Source organism: Pan troglodytes, chromosome 11 (assembly GCF_028858775.2).
Source record: "Pan troglodytes isolate AG18354 chromosome 11, NHGRI_mPanTro3-v2.0_pri, whole genome shotgun sequence".
Classification (NCBI taxonomy): domain Eukaryota; kingdom Metazoa; phylum Chordata; class Mammalia; order Primates; family Hominidae; genus Pan; species Pan troglodytes.
In genome coordinates this window covers 5,843,129-5,868,672 of record NC_072409.2, presented here as the reverse complement: position 1 = coordinate 5,868,672, position 25,544 = coordinate 5,843,129, and the positions used below count along the sequence as shown (strand labels likewise).

The following is a 25,544-nucleotide window of genomic DNA, read 5'->3' as shown; positions in this document are numbered from 1 at the left end:
GAAGAAAATAAGAGGGACCACGAGCCTGAAAACACATTCGTATTTTTTGACCCAGACCAAAAACTTTTGGTCCTTTTTAACGGTACATTCCTACATTAAGAAAATAATTAGTGATAAATATATTCTCTTTTTGTACAAATTCAATTCCAGTTTTTAACACCCTAATTCACAAAATTCATGCCAATGTATGCGCTGATAGGCTGAAGCCAAGCTGTGAAACTTCAGAACACAGTTAAGGGCAGCAATCAAGCCCGTTCCAGGCTGACACGCAGGGCGTTCTTACATCACATCCCGGGGTGCCAGCTCAACCCCGGCACGTCAGCACCTGGGTGAAGGGAGTGCCGGGCACTGATGGGATCAATACAAGACACAGACCCCTTCTGTCCGGAGCTGGCTAGTCTCTACAGTGCCCCACACCACTGATTTCTATCAGGCTCCAGGGCCTCCCATGGAGGAGAAGGGCTGTGGCCCCTCTGATTCTTGGGGACGTGGTATTCAGGCAAAGGCGCAGTTATTTTTCACAAGGCTCCTCTGACAAGAACTGGACATCAATCCACTGCCACCCGGGGCTTCCAGGTTCCACTCGAAGACCCAGAGAGATTTTAAACTTTCTGGGAAGTCTTGCTGTCCCGCTGTAAACCTTTTTGGGTTTTTCTCCATTTTAATGTTTTCCCACGGCCAAAGCAGGGTGTCGGCTGCAGACTGTGCTGCAGGGGCCGGCCACCAGGCTCTCCAGGTGCGTTTTGCTTTTTGACCTTGGCGACGCCGGCCTCCATGCCGCTTGAGTATTCCGAACGTAGGATTTCAGCGAGGCTGTGCTTACTCTGGGTCTTCTTATGAAGGTCAGGCCTGAAGAACAGTAACAGCAGAGAGGGAAAAGAAACTTCATTATTTTTCTTTCCCATTTGGAAAGAGGCTGATAGCAGCTGGTTCTGAGACTGTGAAGCTGACATTTTTGTATTAACAGAAGTACAATCCCTTCAATAGTACTTGTTTTGATATTCGATGCACCAGAAGATTAGATACGGCGCTGACAGATTTTCGTAACAGTGGCAAAATATCATGGCATTTTTAAAAGTGAGGCTTTGTTCTGTGTTGTTTTCATGGGGAAAAAAAGAACTATACACCCTCATGCTCTGATGGCAAATGAGGTGTATGATACAGCGGTTTGCCAAAGGACAGAGAAAAACCCACCGTCACACTCAACAACATGAAGCAGTGAAAGCTCGCGGCAGCTTCCCAGTAACCCCTAAGCAGCTTAAAGCAACTGGCCTCCTCATGGGCTCCTGAGGGCTTCAGGACTCAGCCCTGCGGGAGCAGAGTCCAGCAAGTTCCACGCAGCCCTCCAGGGTCCCAGAGTGAAGGCTGGGATGACAGCCAGATAGCTCTTTATGAACGGAAAAAACTCTTAAACATATTTCTGACCCTACAAAACCCAAACCCAGGGCACAGCCTGGTCAATGTCTGCATCTAGGATTAGACCAGCAGCTTTCTGCAGCCCACACAAACCCGGGTGTTAGAGGGAGGTCTCTCCCTACCCTAAGTCACTCAGAAAATGCCAAAGGTTGAAAATCAATTTCCGATGTCGAATCCTGATAACTGTTCTGAAAAGATGGCAATTTTACCATTTGATCGGAAGATCAGAGGAGGAAATTTGTAGATGTTCAATCATACATAAGAAGAATGATTATGAAAACTGAAGAGTAAAACAATGTTTCTTAAGACAGGATTTTAACCAAAGCAACAACAATAAAACAATTACCAATAAATCCACACTTCCTTGCTGGCAACTCCTTCAATACCAAAACGGCAATGTCTTAGGATACTACAGTGTCATGCAGTTCTCACAAAGACATATGTTACGTTCTGCTACTACATTCAGAGCATTTTCTTTGCTGTAATCAGAGAATAAACTGAACTGAAATTGTGGTCAAAATAAATGTAACAATGCCTTTAAAACCCAAGAATTAGAAATAAGACTAATAGTGTGTTGTTAACCTGACTGTGAAAGCTTGTAGAAACCCATTATAACCGAGCTAAAGCAATAATACCTGTTTCTAATCACACTCCAGAGGACAGAGTGACAGTCATACAATGGTGTTTTCTATTGCAACATACAGGAAGACACATTCAAGCCAACCTCTGCAGGAAAAGAAGATCTGAAACAAGGGGACAATGAACAGATAGCATTTAAAGGCCAGGAGTTTATGGGGTGAGCACATCAGGGCAGGATGTAGTGAGAAGATTAGAAGTATACAGGGAAGACTTCCTGGGGTCTGTGGGAAATGATTCACATACACAATCTCTTACAATCCTCGCTCAACAAGGTGGGTACGGTTATTATCCTCATTTACAGCCAAGGACACAAAGACTTAAGGAGGGTAACCTGCCCCAGGACCACATGGCTGGTAAGTGGAGAAGCCAAGGGGCAAACTCAGGGCAGAGAACGATTTGCCGGGTCAGCGGGGGCAGGACTCAGCTGGACCAAGGGTGGAAAATGGTGAGATGTGATGGGAGGGGTCCTCTGTGGTCTCCTAAGGACTACTTCAGCAGACAGTGGGGCAGGAGCCAGGCAAGTGAGTAGGGAGTGGTGAGGGGAGACAGCAGAGCTGCAGGGTGGAGGAGGGAGAAGCCAGGGTTGGAACTTGACTATCACTCATTAGCTGAGGACACGGAATGAGTGACTCAGGCTCTGTGCCTCAGTTTCCTCACTGAGAATGGCACTCATAGGTGTGATTGATTAGAAAAAATCAAGACATATAAGGGGGTAGCTGGTGGTTGGCATGTGGATCGCAGTCACAGTTAAACATTAGGAAACTGAGGTCTGGAGATGCCACGCACCTCCCCCAGAGCCACACAGGAGCCAGGACGGGCGCTATGGCCCCTGACAGCTGGGCCGGGGCTCTTCTGAGAGCATCCACCACTTCCCAAAGAGCAGCGAGTCTCATCATGGGTCACCCACCCAGTGCGGACCATGTGCACCAGTGTCCCTGGAGGAGGTCCAAGCTGCTGGGGGCTGACCTGTGGTTGGGAAGTGGCGGGAGACAGGGCCTGCGGTTGGGCGCACTCAACTTGTTCCAAACTGAAGGCTGCCAGTTCCTGTGCCTGTAGTTTATTTTTAGTCAGGTTATGTGACAGAGTGAAAAGGGTCTGACAGGAGGGAATGCTTTTTCTTCCCTCTTGTTTGAAGCCAGGTTCACAATGTGTATAATTTTAAATGTAACAACCTAAGTTTCAAAATATGCAAAATTTCAGTCAAAATATGCTCCCCAGCATAAGCTCCAGCACTTCAACGATGGCTCCTGCTACCGCTAAGGCAAAATAAAGAACCAGCATCTTACTGGAGTGACTGATACACTAATTGCCTACAGAAGCGGTGCGGGCTGCGGGAGCATCTTCCAGGCACCAGCGCTCAGGCAGTGCGCCCGTGCTCCCAGGCTGCCATCCACCCAACAGAGCAGAAGCCCACACCCACAAATGCAGCCTACACAACAGGCAGACACCCAGACACCACCGGGGCCACTTCTACAGCTCCTCCAGACCTGTCCCTTCACAAACACCGTGGGTCTGGGGTGGAGGAAGGCAACCACTAGTGCGTACATTGCGCCACTGAATAGGAACAGGAGAGCCCACGTGGTGGAAGAGGACGCCGTTCGAAAGCACCTTTTGGAGATGGGTCCTACGTGCCTTCAGTTATCATCACCACCTTTCCTGGCTATTTCATCATGTTAGTCAATGTCCTCTTGACCTGGGATGCAAAGCCAGCAGTCCACTCACTCAGAGGTTCCGGTGGTCAGCAAGCAGGCAGAGGGTGGCATCTTCCAGCCCAGACCTCTTCCTTAGGTGGGAGAAGCTCAGGCCAACCCTGCAGGGGTTTCACCTGCTGTCACGACAGCCACCTCAACAAAACCCATTCATCCCTTGGCCAGCTCCCTGTCTCCTTTTCCTTTGTTCCAAGGCCCAATGCTGAAAAGGCGAAGTACAGATGGGAAGATGAACTGCTCTAAACCCAAGCATGCGTTGGGCGCTCAATTTCTCCTTCTGCCAAGCTGCAGTGCTCCCAGGAACCTGCCAACTTTCTCGCCCTCCTTGCCCTCCAAATACCCGCACCCCTCTCCAATGGCCTTCCTGAGCATCCACCATAGTAATCCTGTAGTTACCAAGCAACAGATCAGTTTATCTAACCTCAGGGAACTCCCTTGTAGTGAAGGCTGAATAAACCCCCCCCTCAGTTACCAGGCTGGATTACTCAGCAAGACAGGCAGATGCCACTTGCACCACCAGTAAGGTGAAATCACAGCCTAATTAGTAAATCAATACACCCCGTTACGATGAGTACTGGAGAAGAGAGATCGCAGGGCCTTCTCCCAACTTTATCATTACATTCTCACAACGATCTTCCTAGGTAAAAACCCATTCTAATTCAGGCTTTTGCTAATGGCACTCTTTTATAGGACAGAAGTTTAAATTTTATTTATGTACCGTTAAGGCTATCAATAGTTTCTTTCGTGTTTTATGGCTTTAGGGTCATGTTTGGGAAAGTCTTCATTCTAGGATTTCAAAAATATTAAAGTATATTTTCATCTAGCTTGCTACTGCTTTAATTCCATCTAAGTTTTATTTTGATTAATAGAAAAATGAACTGTTTCTTCCTAAGAGTTATCCAGTTATCCACAACGGTCACTGAACAATAACTCTTTTCCTCAAGGTCTTGAAATGCTCCTCTAGAGCACTTCCTGCAGGCTCTGTCTGAAGAGCAGTGATGACCACAATGGCGCCCTTCATGGGCTCTACAAATAGATGAAAACATTGAAGCGAATACCAATTACACGGGTTGTTAATGGATTTAAATGTAAAACAGGTAAAATCAAAGCCATCCAAACCGACTACATGACACAGGCATTTAACTTACTCACTTTTCCAACCACCGCCTGAAACAGGTACTACTAGTATCCCCACTTCCTGGTAAGGAAACTGAGGCACAGAGAGATTAGGTCATTTGTCCAGGGCCAAAACTCAGTAATGCAAGAGCTGGAATTTGAACTCAGGAAATCTGACTTCACGGAGTTTAACCATAGCAGTCTGCCACCATGCTACAGTTTTCAAAACAAGGGGCAAGTTCCTGGCATAAAATGTTTTTAATATACATAAATCTGTATGCCTGTATGTATACGTGCAAAGTCTGAAGGATATAGGAAATGTATCAGGGTTAACCTGAATGTAGGCTTATGGTTAATTTTTGAGCTTTTCCCTATGTCCTGTAGTTTTACAATGAACATGCATTATTTTTATAATTAGAAAATAATAGTATATTCACTCTAAGGGGAAACAAAAGCAAATGGTAGAATTTTGTCCTATAGTGAAATGCCAGAGTATTTTAATTTCTACTCATCAGAAACCTCTCTGCCTTTTGGCTTTGAGTTGGTTTGACTTTGCGAGGGTGTAGTACAATTAAAACATAGACAGACAGACAGACAGGGGTTCTTCAGAATGAGGACTGGTCAAGTGCACTCCTCTAATCTGAACGAGGCTGCTTATAAGCACATGTTCCAGGGCCACGGCTAGGCCCTGAAGGTCTCTGCTGACAACGCAAGTCCCCCACATGGGAAGAAAAGCCTGGGCTCTCAGTGAACGCAGGAGACCGTGAGGACTTCAGGTGGCCCGGGACTGACTGTAAGTCTCTACACTTGTGCCTGACTCTATGGAGGACAAAAAGGCAGCAATGTCTGGGTAGGGTTTTGGTGGCTCTCAGGTCACAGTGAGGGTAACAGGCAACTCCAGGGGAATGTGACAAGCGGGCCCTCCGTATGCTTGTACACAGAGGAGCTGAGGGAAAGAATAAGCTGGTGTGGGATGTCATGACAACTTGACCTTGGCGTGGGCCGACCCAGGGAGGATGCTACCCTACCTTTTATGGTCAGTGAGGAAAAGGAACTGTATCTAGACTCTTTCAACCTCTGGGTTCTGTTCTGGTAGAGAAGTATGCTGGCAGACCAGCTGTTTTAGGGATGCCTTCTTTGTGATTTCTTAGGATCCAATCAAGTCTAGCTTTTGTAAAACTACCAGAGCCCCAGAAGACACTCGGCTCCAGTTGAGTCCTGCTGTGGCAGTGGGAATCATGGGAATCACAGCAGCATTCCCAGGAGGGGTTCTGTGGACACAGAGGCTGGTGCAAAGTGGACTTCAGCTTCGTGCCAAAGATCAAGATCTAGTGAAGCTCAGAACTCCAAGCCCTGGGCCAAGGACAGGCACAGTGGCAGGCAGCACAGACCACAGGCAACTGAGAAAAACCACGGAGGGCCCGGCACACTTGCTGCCTGGAAGGCCATGCACACGATGGGAAAGGGGAGAGATCATATTTAGATATGGCCGATGTTTGAAAACGAAGGGCTTAACCAGAGCCCCAGAAATGGATGGGAACTTTGAGACTATTTAGCCCAGGTGACCAAAACTCTTAGGAAGTTCTGTCAGAACATAAGCAGGAACTTCAGATGGCAGGTGGCAGTGCTGGGGACGGGCAGAGGACCAGAATTTGATGACCTTGGTTGGAATCCCAGTTCTGCCACTCGCCTAGCTGATGACCTTGTAGAGTCACAGCAGCTTTCTCCAAGCTTCGTTTCCCGGTACATCAGAAAGGACCTATGCACAGGCACATGGCCAGTATGAAGGTAAAACGGCCTACAGTGCGTTAGAGAGCTCGGTACATTTTAATTCTCTGTGAAAGCCTTATGAATTACTGTTAAGATGGAGAACACAGGGTGAACATGGCAGCAGTGAGTTGTGCTTGGAACTGTTATGATTACACACTGAAAATACTGACTGAGAAGGAGCAGCTTGAGGCAGAATCCCAGCCCCACACCCCACAGCGCAGCCCCCTGGGCCTGTCCTGTTTGACACTGTGGGTGAACTGGATGAAATCATGAGGCATGTCTACCACATCTGCAGGAACAGCTAATACACTGGCTGACAAAATAACAACAGTCTAGGAGACCAAAGGGATGGGCCTACGCTGGTGAGGTGAGCTTGAACTGGGACAGATGTCAGGTCTTGCTGTTAGAAGGTAGGGTGGCATAACTGTCACATATGCAAATGGACAGGGATTCAGTTGGCAAGTTTCAACCTGAAACCAGAGGTCTGGGTTCGAATCCCGGCTCTGCCCAGTGGACAGTGGTGCCATCATGGGCAGTTTCCTCCTCTGTAAAACAGGGATAACATCATGATTGAAGTGAGGACCACAGTGGCCATCTGTCATGGGGGCCAGTGCCTGGCCGCTGCTGAGCATCCATCAGTGGAGCCGCCATCCCTGCCATTATCATCCCCTGCACTAACAGACGTGATTGCCCCATACTTCTTGCTGGGCAGTTTCCATTGTAAGTCTGGATACTTTCATGAACCAGACTTTGAAAAGAACCTGGGCAGATAGGATGGGTGGAGCCGAGCCATCCAGATGACAGGCTGCAACAGTGTGGACCAAAGAGTAGCTGGGCCTTGGTACAGCCTGAGACAGGCACACCAGAAACAAGCCCCTCTGAGCGGGGGTCCTGGCACAACCTCATACAGGCTGTAGAACTGATTCTGGAAGTTCGGCCAAGGTACTTATTTTTCTAAGTCCCACGTTATTCACTTACAACGATTAATGAGCTAACACTCTATTCAGCACACAGCCTGTTAGGAAAGTACTCAGTAAATACTGACTAGTGTTATTATTAACAGCACGAAAAAGAGAAAAGGGGAGGAGACAGGAATCATCCTCAGATATGTGGCATATTGTCATGTGAACTAAGGCCTGGTCTGATGAATAACATCACTTCTATGTTTGCAAATCATGTATACACAGCATTTGAATCTCACAGAGGCCAAACAATGGAAATAAGACCAAAGGATGGAAAATGAAAGTAGTGAATTCTGGCTCATTCTCAGAAGCTCTAATGGCAAGCCAGGTCCATGAATGGACAGCCCTAGGGGCTGCAAGGCACTGGGACGCCAGGGGTGCTGAAGCACAGGCCACAGCAACCATGGGAAGTGCAATGGGACCCACAGGACCAGGTTGGGCCAGGCTGGGCAGACTCAGGGAAGACTCTATGTAGTTTCCATCTTTTATTTACAGATCAAAGAGAGGAAGTGAGACAGGGCAGACAGCTGTTTATCAAACACCCACTCTGAGATCAGCACTGAGCTAAGGCTGCACATTCCTTACCCTTCCCCACACCCTACACAACAACCCTACAGCACCTCCATTTTACAGCTAAGCTGCTGAGTTGGAATCAAACTCAGGAATGTCGGCTTCAAAACCCAAGCTCCTAGCACTGTACCGTTCTGCTTCCAGACCTAGAGGAAACTGGAAAAAAAGTTAGATCCAAATCTTGCTTATAATCGTCTCTTCTCAAAGTTGTTCCAATGATTTCCCCAAAGAATAGAAAACATCTACGACCCACTCTTGGAAGTTTGGCCAAGGCACTCATCTCTCTAAGTCCCAGTTTATTCACTTACAAAAGCTAATGTACTAAAAGCATTCACATGCTGCCCATTACGAAGATACTCTGACAGTTTCAAACCAAATTCTTCCACACACACTACCAAAACATCTCCCACTTTAAGGCCATTTCTTTGGTTACACGAGTAGTTATCTCCTTGTGTTCATATACTTGCTATTTCACCCAATACAGATTCTAGAAACCAGCAGCTTCCAGACGGGGCAGGCGAGAAAGCGGACATGGCCCTTGGCTGAGAGTTTGGGCTTCAGGATCTCTAAGACTCAGAATCACATGACCAGGCTCCGAGTTCTACACTGGCCACTGCGGATCCTGCCTTGGTCACAGGGACTGGATGAGGCCTCAGTGAGATAATGTGCATGGAGGACTCAGCTCCGCAGAGAACACACATAAGCCCTCAAAAGAGATGCTGCCACCACCGCCACGAGCACTTAAAACTGACAAGCACAAAGTGTCACATGCTGTCCCTCTGGGATGTTGGTTCTCAACTGTATCCCTCATTTTGACTATTAAGTAGTTAACAAATTACTCTGCATTTTGGACCGTAGCTATAACATTGGGACCAACACGGAGATATCTGAAAAAGACTTGAAGTCATTTCGTATAGGTTATAACAAGATGGAAAGGCTCTGACATCACGAAGAAGAGTGTGAAGGGGTCTGGGATAGACACCTTCCTGCTGCAGAAAGCAACTTAATGAAAGTAGAGTTAGATTAGAAGAGGAGAGGAGGTAGTCGGCTGTAATACAGGAGGGGTTTGGGATGACTAAAACTACCCTGTGTGCAGAAGGGGAGACCTGGGGGACTGTCATGTTCTTTCTTGATCTCTCAAATGATATGAACTAGAAGAGCTCTGAGCAAGGACGAGCTAATGAAGAGCTGGTACTCTCCTGTTGCACACAGCCGCATCTGGCATCTAGCGGTTTGTGCTAGGCCAGCCACATCTACTAATTCCAGTGCTTGGGCAGCTCCAGCAGTGAATGTGCCCGTCTCCAGCATCATCCCGGGAGAGGCTGGCTGGGTTCCTGTTCTTTGTTGTCAGCCCTGACTGCATGACTGAAAGCACGCCCTGTGGTTCCCGCTGTCTGCAGGTGACCCAGGTGTGGAGGAAGCTCAGGGTCACTGTGAAATCCTCTAATCGCCTCATTAGCAGGGTGGGGAGGAGGGTGCGTTTGTTCCACGAGGAAGCAGAAAGCTGGTAATTGCACAGTGTCACATAGAAAAAAAACATGGTGGAAGCAAAAGGCCAAACGTAAAAAGCTGTGTGTGCACAGCTGTAATTAAACCAGAGCCCGAAAAGCAAGGCCCACAGCACCTGACCGTAGAAAGAAGGTAAAGCAGTGGAAACTGGTTTTGCATGGGGTGTGCTGCGAGGGGAAGGGCAGAACCCCCACTGGAGCATGTGCCCACACTGTGCAACCCATTTGGAGTTGCCTGTGAACATGATGTGCATGAACTCTATAACTAACAGATGGATTCATTTGACAAATGGTCCCTGAGTGACTGCAGGCCAGTGTTCCCCACTCGGAAGAAACGCAATCACCTTCCACAGTAGTGCTCCGATCCCTTGCTCCAGGCTGGACAAGAGTTTATTCTTAAGACAATGCCCTAAAGACACAATCCAGCATGGACCCCAGAGGTGCCAGCCTGCCTCCCCTGACAGAGGCCATGAGAGCATGTTCTTGGCTATCATCTGTGCAGCTGGCCCAGGTTCTACATAAAAAACTACTGATTAATCCTAACTTATCTTTAAACTACGGATATATTCAGCAGCACCTCGCTGCTCTGCCATGTGAAGGAGAGCATCTCATCATCTGCTCTGAGGACCACATTCTTTCAAGTTCCCAGGGACTGTCCCTGGGTCAAGTTCACGGTCACTTCTATCTCACTCTTCATAATTTTAGATTTTACTGCACCATGGTCTCCTGGGTTGGAGCCTGGGCAGAGCATTTTCATACGATTCCCCAGCAGACTTCCAGAGCACATTCTGTTTCCCCATATACTGCCACATCTGTCCTCGTGGCTACTTCTGGTGGTCCTAACTGTTTTGCTCTGGTCTTCCAGCAAGGCCTAGCGACCTCTCTCTGCCTGGGTGCCTGCTCTGGCCTTGTCTAGGTGGGGTGGAGGCCCCACTCCTGAGCCTGCTCATTTCTGTGTTCTGTGGGCTGATCCCAGGCCTCCTTCACCGGGGAACAGAACCAGCGGCTGGACCACGAGGGGCATGGGGAATGCTGTCCTTCCTGAGGACGCCTTTATGTGGGGAAGGAGATCCCAACCCCAGGCCTGTTCTCTTAGGACAGAATGACTGACAAGCGGCCCCTAGAGTTCTGAAAGACGACTTTCCCACTAGGCAGGGTTTGCTGTTTTCCAAATTCATTACACAATAAAGAGGGATTTACCTCCTTTTCAAGTCAGAACAATTCCTTCTTCCTTTCTTTTCCTTTGTGCACTTCCTCTCAGAATTATAGGACATTTTAGTTTCTACTCATCTATTACAAAAAATTTACCGAGCACCTACTGCGTGCGAGGTTCTGTGACAGGTGCTGGGCATTCGGGTTGAGCATCTCAAATCTGAAAACTGATATGCTCCAAAACCCAAAGCTTTCTGAGCACCAGCATGATGCATGATACGTGGCACTAAAAGGAAATGCTCACTGCAGCACTGCAGAGTTCAGGGTTTGGGTGCTCAGAAAACCTGTACAACGCAAACACCACAAAACCTGAAAACACTGAAACCTGACACACTTGTGGTCCCCAAGCATTCTGGATGAGAGATACGCAACCTGCACGATGAGCAAACACCAGGCAGGGTCTGTTCTCTAAGCTATACTTTCGAGGAGGGGCAGACGCTGACCACACATACAAATACCACAAGCAGATGCAAAGCTGCCACCACAACAGACCAGGGCCAGGGCAGAGACGTGAGGGTGTCTGCCTGGCTGGAGAGGGCACAGCAGGGAGGGGAGAGGTCCAGGCCCAGGACATGTTCAGGCAAAGGCCCTGAGGAAAGGATAAGAAACAGGGGTGTGGGATGAGGCTGAACAGTCAGCAAAGGCCGGGGGCCTTTGTGAGGAGGGGGGTTTGTTGTGGCTTGCTCTAATCACAGCCTAACGGGATGCCACTGAAAGGCGCTAAGCCAGGGCAAGATGGGGTGAGGGCTGTGGAGGTGCTAGCTGACTGTGGCGCCGTGGCCACAGGAAGACTCGGTGGGAGACTGTTTCAGAGGTTCGGATGGAGCGCCAGGGCTGAGGGCTGCTATTCATAAAGACAGCGTTTGGGAAGCGGAGGAAAGAGACAGGTTTAAGGAGGCCGGAGGGATCAACAGTGTTGGACGCGGCTGAGATGGAGGAGATGAGCACTGACTCAGGTGCAGTGGATTTACACGGAGAAATCCTCATGTCTCCAAGTGTGGTTTCGTCCAGCCTCTCATCTCATGTTTGGCCAATCTGTCTTTTTACAGAATGCTAACTGGCTCAATGAAATCGAGAAAGTTTTCACAGTGGGCAAGATTCCAGGTTTGCCTTCAGCTAATTAAGTGATATTAGGGAGGTTGTAAATGCCACATAAAAATTGGCAGGCAAGCTGCTCTAATGATGAGAATATTGCTTTACAGGGAGATGCAGCTGCAGCTTCTTAATGCTCGTCTTTGAGGGACTCGGTTCCATGTTTTCAAGGTTGTTCCTGATAAGAAAAGTTCAAGGGTGCTAAAAGGTTGCAGTTCACGTTTCGTACTCTCAGTTCCGCGGGTACTTGCGACAATGATGGAGGCTGGGGGAAGAAGCAATGCGACAATATGGTCGTTGTGATGATCACCAGATGCTCCCGCTTATTCCCATGCCGGACACCACGATGTTTCCACTCATCCTCTGGCTTAACCCCCACAGTAAAAGGGCGACTTGAGTACCTCCCTTTGAGGCCAGAGGACCCAGGCACAGAGACGCTGAGTGACTTGTCCAGAGGCACACAGACTGTAAGTGGCCCGGCCAGGATTCAATCCTGGTGTCTTTGTGATTCAATCCCAGATGTAATCACTGTGATTCTCCCAGAGTCGGCATGTAAGAAACCAGAGAGGGGCGAGGGAGAGGGCTAACGGGGGTACAGACTCCTCAAGCTAGAGCTCTATTCCGCACAGTTAGCTCTTCCCAGGTATTAAACAATTGCTGAATGAGCAAGGGTGAGAACCAGAGAACAACACAGCACAGGCCTTCAAAGATGAAAACTGCCCCAGAGCTTTGCAAAATTTCCAATTGGAAGCATTTCTGATAATTCAGACAGGAAAAATCTATGAACCTGTCCTATCTATGAAGAAGGGGCGACTGGTGTGTATGATTTCCACCAGGATGTTTATTTTAGAAAGTAAACGACTTCTAGAACTTCAGAAGTGTGGGAGGTTAAGGAAATCCTCTGCAAGGCCTGGCACACAAGCCACAGGGTGCGCTGGTTCTGGTCCCACTTCCCCTCTTCCTACTGATCAGTGCCTGCTGAGCACTGACTTAGCATGCCCAGATCTACTAGGTACTAAGGGGTAAGAGAGCCCCAGCTTAGACTCCATGCCTTATTTGATAAAATCAGGAGCTACCAGCTAACATTTGGGCTAGGCTGACTTGAGAAAATTTATACAAATAAAACTTTTCTTTCCAACAATTCAGATTGCTGTTTAGTAATTTTAAAGAGGAAGCTAGGAGCAACAGAGGGACAAAATTATTGCATTACTGATAATGAAGATGTCCCAGATGTTTCTAAGCTCTAAGAACAACATTAGAAAGGCAGGTGGCAGAAGTCAGGGGTAAAACCAGTCTTAGGTACTATAAACTGAATCGTCTGGGCAAAAACTACTATGTGAGCACAGCATATAATTCACATAAAATAGGGTGGTTTAAAAACAGCAGACTTGCTCTTTCATACTGTCACAGTATCACCAAGATCTTTAAACATTTTTAAATTTTATTTTTATTTTTTAGAGATGGTGTCTCACTCTGTCACCCACGCTGGAGAACAGTGGTACAGTGATCATAGTTTGCTGCAGCCTTGACCTCCTGGGCTTGGCCTCCCAAAGCACTGGGATTATAGGTGTGAGCCACTGTGCCCAGCCTAACACTAAGAACTTAAGGCACATCGTTTCTATATTATTGAGCCATTTTCCACAGAGTGGCAGCGAAATGAGAGAGAATCGTGGCCCTATTGAGCGTGCCTGCTCACTGTTCTGACACGTTCTACTTGTGTGACGACCTAGACAGACAGACACCTGGCAAACAACACAATTCTGCCTCTCCCAGCAGACAGTGCTGGGTCTCAGCATCTCCTGGAAAGATGGGGACTTTGGAAGGATATGTTACCTTTGCTTCTCAGAAACTGCTGAATCTACTATAGCTTCAAAATAAGAACTGCATTTCACGGAAGGGAAAATGCTGTTTTCGTGATGGATGTTGCTAAGGGGCCATTCAATATTTTACCGATAGCACCAACTATCTGTGTATATGTCTATGTTGGTGTTTGGGGTGGGGGCTGTTTTGACAGGTTTGCGTGTAGGTGTCAGAAGAGTTTCTGTGACTACGACTGTATTTCTATGTGTAGGGGAAGATATTTACTGTTCCCTTTCAGAACTGAGCACTGGAAAAGTCGACAGAAACCTAGTTATTAAGATCTCATTTGGGGCCACGAACTATTTATTTTTCTTTTCTGAAAAGTGGTCGAGTGAAGGACTAAAGGCAATGTAAGAGACGAAGGGTCCCTCTCCCATCGCATGGACCAGCCGAACAGCCTCCTCACTAACCTGCTCCCGATCCCCATTCTAATACCCGCCTGAGCTCCCGCTTGGCATATGACAGGTGAGACAGGCTTCTGTTTGTCTGATGGATTTGGTTTGCAGATATCACAGGTTTGCACATAATATATAATTATTCTAGGCAGTAAACACCGTAAAATGGAATGCAGAATAGTTTAGAGAATTTAGTGCCATTATTTTATTCACCCATACAAAACATAAGGAACCCATTCTCTTTCTTGACAGATGGATTTCAGAGGAGACGTTTCAGCTCAGAACAGTAATTGTGACCACAGCATAACTCAAGCACTTTGTGGGGTTTAATGGACTTTTCTTTCCAGTCCTCAAAAAGCAGCAACTGGCATTTGCTCAAACCCTGACTGAGGTGTGGAAAATCTGTCAAGTTTTCTCTGCCGCTTACCCTGACCACAATTATACGGTCCATGTGCAGATTAGTTGCAAAGTCATTCCTCCTCCAGGAGTGACAAGATTTCCCCAAATAAAAAAAGGCACCTACTGTATCCTCGAGTGCCCGTCTGCCTTCGAAAGGCAGGGGTGGGGGGAGGATCTAAGGAGTGTGAAGAGAAATGCCTTCAAAAGAAGGGCATAACAACGGAAAAAGTAGCTGTAACAGAGTGGGGACATGGCAAGAACAGAGAGCGGCATTGTCACGGGCGGAGTAATCCTGTGACACACTGCTGTCACTCACCACCCGGCTCCCTGCCGCGCCAGCCAGACATCAAAGGCTGCCCCATACCATCTTACATGCTCTTTATCAGCTAATCAGCCCATTCTTCCCTAAATAAAGCCCTGTTAAATCCCCTGCTCACAGGGGTATCGTGGTCTTGGTGCCCATCTGCTAGCGAGGGTCAGCTGGGGCAGGAGGCGGCGGGCTGCTCTCTCCCTAGCGGCTTCTCAAGGTAAGGACAATGCTGCCTCCAATTCCCCCGCCCACAGGCCTCCCTCTCTGCTTTCCAAGATCTGGGCCGGTCTGAGGAGCTGCTATCTGGATTAACACTTGCTAATGAAATCTCCAGTCATAAAGGGAGATCATCTGCTAACTATGAAATCTTGGGATTGCATTTATTTTCAGGGAGCGGAATAAACAAAGATGTGTGTTTCTTTTTTTTTTCTTCTTTGAGACAGCGTCTCACTCTGTTGCCCAGGCTGGAGTGCAGTGGCGCGATCTCGGCTCACCGCAACCTCTGCCGCCCAGGTTCAAGCGATTCTCCTGCCTCAGCCTCCCAAGTAGCTGGAATTACAGGCGCCTGTCACCACGCCTGGCTGATTTTTGTAGTTTTGGTAGAGATTGGGTTTCACCATCTTGGCCAGGCTGGTCTTGAACTCCTGACCTTGTGATCCACCCGCCTCGGCCTCCCAAAGTGCTAGGATTATAAGAGTGAGTCACCGCGCCTGGCCAGATGTGTGTTTCTTAACAGTAATCATTTGGCAGATCTCTTCCTCTGCTCTCAAAGTGTCACCATTGCCGAGATGGTGACAAAATGATCAGGCTTCTGATGATAAGGCTACTCTTAGTCATTAGCTGGGAAGCCTCATGGTTTCATTCCGCACTCAAATCAAAGTTAACATGCATGAGTACTGGGGAGAGCAGATCCTAAGACAGGAACCCAGTTCCCAGGCCCCGCAGCCTAGAATCCTGGCACAGCCAAGAGGGCCTGGGAGTAGAGCTGAGGCATCATGGCCCTCTGGGAGGACAGCCTGGCTCAAGCAGAGGATGAGCAGAAACATCTTTGGGCTGCAGCCCTGCTCTGCACCCCTGAACCTCAAAATGGCCTAGAAGGAACCAGCAAAGGACACGTCCACACTCATCTAGGCACTGCAGTACAGCAGCACATAGAAACAGTTTGTTTGTTTTTCCTCAAAGAATTACTGGAGCATTGTCCTATGTGAGAGTTATTAGTATCAGAAAAGAATCAAGCATCTTAAAAATTCCAAAACTGGGAAGAGAATTAGGCAACACTCTATCCATTCCAATGAGACTTGGAGGTGCCAAGTCCCCCAGAGAGGTCAAGTTGGATGTCCCCGAATCTGCTTTTTAGCTTGTAAGAACCTTCATCTGCAGGGCCCTGTATGGTTCAAAAGGCATATTCACAAGTCACCTCATCTTTTTTTTTTCTGTAGAGACAGGGTCTCGCTATGTTGCCCAGGCTAGTCTCTAACTCCTGGCCTCAAGCAATCTGCCTGCCTGGGCCTCCCAAGGTGCTGGGATTACAGGAATCACCTGATTTTGATTCTCAAGACAATCTCGTGAAGTAACTAAAAATATGGATTTTCCTCCCCCTAGTATAGTTGAGATCGAGGCTCGGAGACGTTAAGAAAAGGGAAGGCCCCAAACTCACATGAGAATGGAGCCGACTTCAATCCAAGTTCCCTGACTGCAAGACCAATGGTCACTTCCCTCCACTGGGTGCTCCCTCTGTCTTTGCCGTGACAGGCTAGAGAAACAGGGCCCTGACAAGACTGATGGAATAACTGACACTTCCCGGTGAACGGAGAAGCCAGACATCGTGTGGGAACAGGAAGCACAGAGTGGTCCTTCCCGGTGAACGGGCAAGCTGGGTACTGGGCAGGAACAGGCAGCTCAGAGTGGTTCTGCCTGCAGATTCCCAGAGTCAGTGGGGGAGCCTGCGGCGTTTGTAAATTAACGTGGAAAAGGGAGGATAAACAATGCAAACTAACCATCCACAACGTTCTGGGATTGAACCCGGAAATCAGGACAGGTGAGAAAAAAGTCTCTGTGCCCCAAACATTTGTTCAACGGACCGTTCCCACATAAACAATGAGACCATCCGCCCCAAAGTTCTGACATGAGTGGCTCACAGGGCCTCACGTGCCCTGGCTCCTGTGAGGGCTGAGGCTGGTACTAAAAGAACGTCTTTGAGGAGAAGAAGAAGGCCTTTTACAAATGTAGCATGCTGAGGGAAATCATCTCAGCACCGGGAAAACAGACTCAGAGCCCAGCCTCGAACAGGGCAATACCCCTCCCTCTCCTTCCTCTCCCCAGGACCTCTGGACAAGTCCTGAACACGCTCTTTTTGGGAGGAAAGGGCTCTTTTTGGGAAGAAAGGGGAAGGGCTCACCGCTCTTGCCTTGATGAGCGCTCACCACTGGAGGTGCAACTCAGCAGCAAGGAGCCCAGCACTGACCCCAAAGCCAGCCTGTTAGAGATCTGGGCTTCAGCAGCTCCTGGAATCTGAGGCTGGGCACTCAGCCCTTCCATCTCACTGGAACAAGGTATGCTCCCAGGGCTCGTCGCACAGAACACACCAGAATGTGTCATACACATCTCGGATGCTTTCCAGGGCGGACCGCAGCACAACTGAAGCTCCGACTACATTTGGGCCCTATGAACCCCACCACATTTGGGCCCAAAAGGAGGCACCCCTGAATTTCTGCAAGATGAGGTGGCTTTCTTCTCATTCCAAGTGCTTGTTTATAGGGAGAAGGGCAGGTATGAGTGAGAAGAGAGTTGCGGTGAGCATGGCAGCTAGCACATCACATCATGTGAACGGAGTTCTCTAGCCCCGTCACGGGACGAATTCAGCTCATCTTACCTTTTCACGTGTGCTTTCCTTACGAATTCAGCTCATCTTACCTTTTCACGTGTGCTTTCCTTACGAATTCAGCTCATCTTACCTTTTCACGTGTGCTTTCCTCTTCTTTCTAGTCAAGGCACTAAGATTCCTGGGGGCATCTCTTAGTCCGAAGCTCTTCGCCACATGCCCAAGGTGGAGGGATCGGACGTGGAAGATGTGCTTCAGCTCCCTGGGGTAGGTGGCATAGGCTTGGATGAAGGACTGCAGAGCTGAAAGAAAAGAGAGCGGGGAGGGAAGCTGTCAGGACCGGGGTCTCCAAGCTCCAAAGTGCCCGGCCTAATGGTTATCTTCTGTACTTTATCTCGCCAGGCAACGAAACATGAGCAGGACAATTACAACATATACAAACAACTAAAATCTAGACTTCTGTGTATTTCTTCAATTCCTAAACAACAAAAAGAAAAAAACTACGGGGGGCCACAATTATTACTTGAATATGCCCGATAAAATGTCAGATTTGACCACACAGTGCCTAACAATCCCACAGGGTGGGGCCCAGCACAGCACCTGGTACCAACAGGCACTCAGCAGATGTCTGTTGTGTAAATGAGTGAAAAGAGAGAATAGGTGAAGAAACTAAGAAATGATCAACACAGGACATTGTTTTCTTATGAAAATGAGAAAATCATTAGACATTTATATTAACACATTTTTCCTAATTAAATTTTACTTACTTTTGAATAGTTAATGCGTGCTAGTCTGTTACAAAATTTACAAAGTTCAAAAGGCTGTCTTATGACTGTCATGTTTACTATGAATGAATGACATTACCACCAATGCCCCCTTCACCACAAGCCCCACCTCCAGCTCCCTTATCCATAGGCAATCCCTGATACCAGTTTTTTGTCTACTCACTGGACTTTTTAAATTTAAAATTTTTTAAAGAGATGGGGTCTCACTATGTTGTCCAGACTAGAGTGCAGTGACGTGATCATACCTCACTGTAGCCTCAAGCTCCTGGGTTCAAGTAATCCTCGTGCCTCAGACCACAGGCTAATTTTTAAATTTTTATTTTTGTAGAGACAGGGTTTCACTATGTTGCCCAGGCTGGTCTTGAACTCCTGACCTCAGGTGGTCCTCCCGCCTCAGCCTCTCAAAGTGCTTGGGATTACAAGCGTGAGCAACCTCACCCAGCCTTCCTCATGGGATTTTAAAACCAAGTTCATTCTAAAAGTGTCCAGGATTAACCAATACAGCGCTTCTTACTCAAAGAACGTGTAAAAAAGGGAATGAAACAAATGTTTAAAGGAGAAAGAAAACTACTAAGTCTCTAAAATAGTCCCTTGAGGACTGACAACAATTTAGGGACATTCAACAAACACTACGTCAGGAAAGTTTCAGTGCCGTTTTCAAATTAAGAAGAGCGGCCGGGCGCGGTGGCTCAAGCCTGTAATCCCAGCACTTTGGGAGGCCAAGTCGGGGGGATCACCTGAGGTCAGGAGTTTGAGACCAGACTGGCCAATATGGTGAAACCCTGTCTCTACTAAAAATGCAAAAATTAGCCGGATGTGGTGGCAGGTGCCTGTAATCCCAGCTACTCAGGAGGCTGAGGCAGGAGAATCACTTGAACCTGGAAGGCTGAGGATGGAGTTAGCAGAGATTGTGCCACCGCACTCCAGCCTGGGCAACAAGAGCAAAACTCCGTCTCAAAGAAAACTAAATTAAATTAAATTCAGAAAAGGGGGTCCTTGTTGTAGGTCCCTCCTCCCTGAGAAAAAGGCCAGACTCATTCCCAGGAGGGTGGAGCTTTGGTCTACTTAACTAGGCATTCCCTTGAGGAAAGATTCTCGTAGATTGAATATCTGGAAGTAACAATGAAAATCAAGTGTCCACCCGCTTCTCACTCCAACAAGGAAGGAGGGGGACATCCTGCAAACACTCCCCGCCATCCCTGTCACTGCTCTCTTCACCTCCAATCCTGCTCTTCCGCCAGCTGAGCCAGAGCCCAGCCGACGGTGTCTGATGGAGGCAAGCACTGAACGCCAGCCTTCGCTTCCTCACTCTCCTTGTTGAGCCACTGGACTGGCAAGTTTGCCCACAGCTTAAACATAATATCCCAGCAGCACCTGGAGATTGGCGTTTATGAACAGTAATAAAAAGTGTCATTTTAGCAGATCAGCTCCTGGAAGGATCCTGGGGAATCCATCAAAGCTCTATTTACTGAGTAAAGCGAACTCCTTTTCCCAATCGATGAGCAATAATAACCAAGGCAACTCCTCTGTACCCCACTCTTAAATCTGTGCTTACTCCCCTTTTTAATAACTAGGGACTTTTTCAAAGAAAATCTTTAACGCTTCAAATGGTCTGTACTGTTTGGAGTACACAGAGCCCCACTAGATACAGAGCCCCACAGCCAAGCCCTCAGAGGGAAAGGCTCTACTGCTACATGACCCAGGAGATTCAAGCCTCTTCTCCTCAACCTTTCTTTCCCCAACCCCCAACACTCACTCTGGTCTCAAAAAAGACAAGACCGAAACCAAGTCAAGCCGAAACCAAGCCAAGAGCCTGCACTTTTAAAATCTCAGTTACCCAAATCCCGCTCTAGGTCTCTTCACTTCCTACCTCTCTTCTGTGTACGCAGATGAGTCCCTGGGCTTCCACCCTGGTCACCTCTCTTCCTCTCCTCCTCTCCACCAATCCTATGAGCTGAGCACTGAGAGCATCTGTCCCAGGAGATGTAGGTGCCCAGCTAACAGCTTTACAGGGATAATGAGTTTGCCAAGATGTGGCAGGAAGTGTTTTCTCCCCAGACAACTGGCCAGGCAGCATTTCACACTGCATATTTTTACTAAACCTCCTTGTCCTCAAGGCTCCTGTCTCACCGGGGACAGCGACAGTTGGTTGTCCTCACATACTTGCATGGACTCCCATGTTTGGATAATTCAGAGAAGCAGGAATTTCAAAGACGCTGCAGCAGCTGTCTGCAGAACCTTTCAAGGAGCAGGAAGTGCTCATGTTGGCAGCGTCGAGAATGTGCAGAAGGAACAGGGGCTGTGGGACCCACACGAGCGAAAGGTGGAGAAGTAATGAAAGCAGACATTTATTTGGGGTGACGGATGAAGCTACAGGCCACCAGAGTTCAGCACTTTGCAGTCACTGATTCCTATTTCTTGCCAACTACTTAAGGTGCCTGAATTAGGGCAAATCTATTTCCAAGTATCTCACATGGACACATCGTCCTTTTTCATTCCTGGACATTTGGATCAGAAACTAGTGGTATCTTATGATGACTTGTAAGATGAAGGAGACAGAAATAAACAAACCTCCAGCCTGGATGGTGAAGATCATCTCTGCTCCTCCCAACCCCACGTCCACCCCCACAAGAGCACCCTTCAGTACAGAATAAAGGCACACGCATCTTCAAGACCACCCAACACCTACAGCGACAGCTATGGAAAGGATGGAGGAAAAGGAGGTTCCCTGCTGTTCTCTTCAAGACAAAGCATTTGGTAAAGTGCCCAGCCTAGCTCTGACCCCACTGAGGGGAGAAGAATGACTTGTCATCACTGGTGTGGGTTTTCTAGACTTTGAGAAGCATCCCTTCCAAACAGGCATAAATCCTACATGGAGTTCCTGGTCTGCAGGAAGACCTGAAGATGGAGAGGATTAAGCCACAGAAGCAATGGTCATTTGCAGGCAGAGGACTCTAGCTTCCAAGATTTTTGTTCGGGAATCTGGAATTCAAACTTATGTTACCACTTGTTTTACAACTTGAATCCCTAGCTAAATGATGCAAGAAAACAGAGGAAAAAAGGGATAACTGCTTCTGGAAACTGACAATTAAATGCTGGTTATTAACAATGACTGGGTCCGAAAATGCAATAGGAAAACAAATACATACTTGGCCCAGTTTCTAACTAGTTCTCTGCCATCAAGGCAAAAGCCAGCTGCTTTGTTAATTATTCATGAGGTGGGTTCTGAAATGGCATAAAAGGGAAGCAAGTCAATAGTGGGGAATTTGCATATGCAGATTGAAATGCAAAAGAGTGTCTCCACCTATGGGGTGCAGTGGCTGTTCCTATGCAGTAAATTCAATACATTTAGGGTGGCAAATACGTGTATACTCTCTCAAGCCTCCAAAACTCAGTCCTAAGAAACAGGAGAGAAGGAATGGTGGCGAGACTTATGTCTGAAATGGGGTGACTGAGCTCTGTAAGAGGCGGTGTTGTCCCAGCCCATTATCAATCTGGTGTGGAAATTGATTAGCAAATAAGAGACATGATACATTTATTTCCTTCATGGTACATAAACATTGGGAAGTGACCCTGTTCCAATATTCCTTAAACAAAAGACAAGTGACCCTGCTTGTTTCATGGTATTAACAAGTTCAATGGTAATAACAGTGAAAGAAAACCCAAAACCACATCCTTTAAGAATTACCGTAACTTCCACTCAGATGACCGAGACACCTTGAAATAGTTGTAGTCTTGCCAAAATATCTGAGGCATCACTGACACCAAAATCGAAGGTGACAGTGTGGGTTTGATTTATTTCTTTCCACTGCAACTTTGATACCAGCCCTGGAATTCAGCAGCACAACACCTTGTTATGTACTGCACAGCCAGCTGAATTTGCCTAACTTTCATCAAAGGTCCAAACTGTAAAGTTACACTGTGACAAAGACCCTATTCCTCTTGAGAGACACAGAGCAATACTCCTCTAGAGGTAGCAAGGTAGAAAAACCCTTGGGAATTGTTGAATTCCCTTTAGGGAAATGCCAAGACAGGATATCATTAGAGAAAAGTCTAGAAGGATATACAGTATATATACAGTGGCAATTGCTGGGACTTCATCTTTTACCTTGTGTGGTTCTGATTTTTAACGACAACCAAGAATTGCAATTATAATGTGCTAAAGGTATGTAACAGGTCCTTGACAATATTTGCTGACTAACCCATTTTTTCATCTATATTTTCTGGTGACCACAATTGCTCCTCAGCCAGGCTCCCAGCTTTCACACTTGCCCCCGCTAGAGTCTATTCTCACACAGCAGCCAGGTGATCTCTTTCAAACCTAAGTCAGATCCCACACTTCTGCTCCCCCTTCATTCCGACCAAGACCCAAAGTCCTACGTGATTCTGCCTTGGCCAGCACCCCCTTTCCACCCACACTGCCTTCCTCGAGCTCGTCTGCACCGGCTCCCACTGCCCAGAATGCCCTTCCTTTAGAGAGCCACGGGGCTCATCCCACTTCAGGTTTTTGCTCAAGTATCACCTACACAATGAGGCTCACTCTGACCCCATTAAAAATGCACTCTGCTATGTCACCCCTTCACCTCCCCCATCTCCTTCTACTTATTCCATAGCTCTTGTCACCTTTAAACGGACTAATCTATTATGTTTATTATGTTCACTGTCTGCTGCCCCTGTATCCCACTAACATGTTGGCTTCACAAAGCAAGGATTTTTGTTTTGATCTCGCATGCATTCCAAGCACTCAGAATAGTGCCCGATTTGATAAATATTTGTCAAATCAATGGTTTTTAAAGCATTTCTAGTTATAAAAAGAAAGGATGCTACAGTGTTCCGATATTGGTAAGCCAGCCTGGCACTCTTCTCAAAATAGCAGGCAACTAACAAAAAAACCCTGTGCATACTCCAGCATGGAGTAAGTCTCATTAGACATGGTCAGTCTCTGGCCAAGACATCCCATGATAAAAAGTACCAGTGATTACAAACCCCCTTCAGCCATACACTGCTTATTACTCAACGTGAACTGTGAAGTCTACATCTAATGTATGGTGATCCCAGGAGCCAAGTTATCCTACAAAGGGTCTGAATATTAAATCAACACCTATCTCTTTTATAAATTTCCTAGGAATTGGGTTCATGGTCTATGGCTCTTCCTCAGTACTGTTCTTTCTCATTTTTCTTTGTGCCTTCAAATAGGAACTGCTTAGGTCTAATATTTCCAGCTCTGGCCTTCATCTCTAATTTCCATCTCTACAGCTATTTCTACTAACGTGTCACATGTCTTCTATCTGGTTTTGAAAGAAAGAGGAAAACAGATCCTTAAGATCCAACTTGTTGGGTCAAAACTCTAGTCCCGATATAAGCCAAGATAAAGCCTCATTTGTGCAAAACATGGGGAAGGATGAAATTAACATTTAATATCACTTTAAAGCCTTCCGTGCCTGCTTCCAAACCCTGCAGAATTATGGAGATTGAAGGCTTTGGCTGGTGAGCAGGGACCTCCATGTTGGCCTCTCAGCCGGTTTGGGGGTATGTGGGTGAAGGCGGGGGAGAGCGCTCTGCTGGGCTGTCCACTGCGCAAGCACCTGGGAAATCCACTGACCTTTCTTTGCCCAGGAGACCCTCCTCTCACTGGAGTGCACGTAATCTTCAAACACCGTCTGCAAGACTGTGGCTCGCTCTCGGATTTCCTGGGGGCCAACAGCACGGGATTTCTGAGAGGGCGACGGAAGGATTAAAGGAGAGATAGAGTCAAAGTCAGGAATAATGAAGCAGTTTATAATAGATTTAATAACAGTAAAATCACACAGTAACCACCTAGGGCCAACAAGGGTAATCCTTTCAATATTACTAGGGAAAAAGGGAGCTATAGAGATGTCAAAGTCAAGTAAAGATGAGGGTGGCTTTATGAGAGAGATCAGGTCTGTTTACTTATTTACTTACTTTTCTTCCTGACCTCTTACCATGCATGTTCAAAATCAAAGACCATTGGAGACACTTTGGAATTTTCCAAGTCCAATTCAGACATTTAAAACATCACTGAACATGAGCTGTTTTCAAATGGGTCTTGGATCTCCTAGGAATCTTCACCTTTCCCTCACGCGCATCAGTGGAACACCGACAATTTCTCTTCGTGAGCATTCCACAGTGACCTGCCTAACATTCTGCCTTTAAAAGTTACCCCATCCTTGAATTTCAGAGCAGGCTTCCTCAGTGCCTAGAGCGGTTCAGACTTCTAGTGTTTCAAATTTATTCCTCCAGCCCATGGCCACTGTGGCCAGGAACCTATTAAGGAGTGAGTGGGCTGTTCCAGGACAACACACTCAAAGACTGCCTGGATCTTTGCAGCAAATCGTCCCTGTGTAAGAAGTAGCATCTGTGTGCATGCACAGAGCCTACAGATGGAAAATGTTAATAAAATAGACAATTATTTTCTTTTCATCCTTTAACAGTACCAGAGAAAAAAATTTCCTTTTTAAATATCCCCGCTAAAAACTAGTGGCTTTTGTCTCCAATATCGTAAAACAAACATGAGTGCTTTCTACTGAATGTGAAATCAAGAGAACACAGATTCTTCCACCCAATGAGGCCAACCTGCCAAGTGACACTGATCACTTGAGTGGTGCTAGTGCCTCTACTTCCACCTGCCACCCTGGTGTGAGCCCCCGGGGAAAATCCAGAGTGAGACCGGGTCGTGCTGCTTAACCTTGTAGAGGACGGTGTATGAGCGCCTGCATCTGGCCTCACTAAGACTCCCTGAGCCTCTCTTTCACCTTTAAGGCTGACAGAGGAAGAACAAAGGGGAGGAAAGAAAAAGCCTCATTCTCTGGATCGACGTTCATCTCTATATTAAGAGACTTAACAACGTGAAAATGTTTTTAGTTTAGTCAAATCATTCCTGCTACCTGTTTGGTTGATGACAGTCTCGCTGATTTCACAGTTCAATACAAGGTCCCCCTAAGGGTTCTATCCGCTAAAAT

General features: G+C 47.3%; 1 protein-coding gene across 10 annotated transcripts in view; it reads right to left on the bottom strand.

Annotated features, from left to right (window-relative positions):
- Positions 1-25,544, bottom strand: part of DDX31 (DEAD-box helicase 31) — a 141,663-nt gene that overhangs the window by 65,293 nt on the left and 50,826 nt on the right. For 6 of the 10 annotated variants that reach the window (XR_682462.3, XR_010148805.1, XR_010148804.1 and 3 more), the window contains 3 exons: positions 24,167-24,278; positions 17,913-18,081; positions 27-849 (listed from right to left, as the gene is read on the bottom strand). Coding sequence is in view for 6 of the 10 variants with exons in the window: in XM_001168526.8 (XP_001168526.1) it covers positions 603-849; positions 17,913-18,081; positions 24,167-24,278 (528 nt within the window). In the remaining 4 variants the exon portion in view is untranslated. Of the gene's footprint in view, positions 1-26; positions 850-17,912; positions 18,082-24,166; positions 24,279-25,544 lie in introns of those variants that run through there. The other 4 variants (XR_010148803.1, XM_063788111.1, XM_024345947.3 and 1 more) reach the window with 1 other exon arrangement.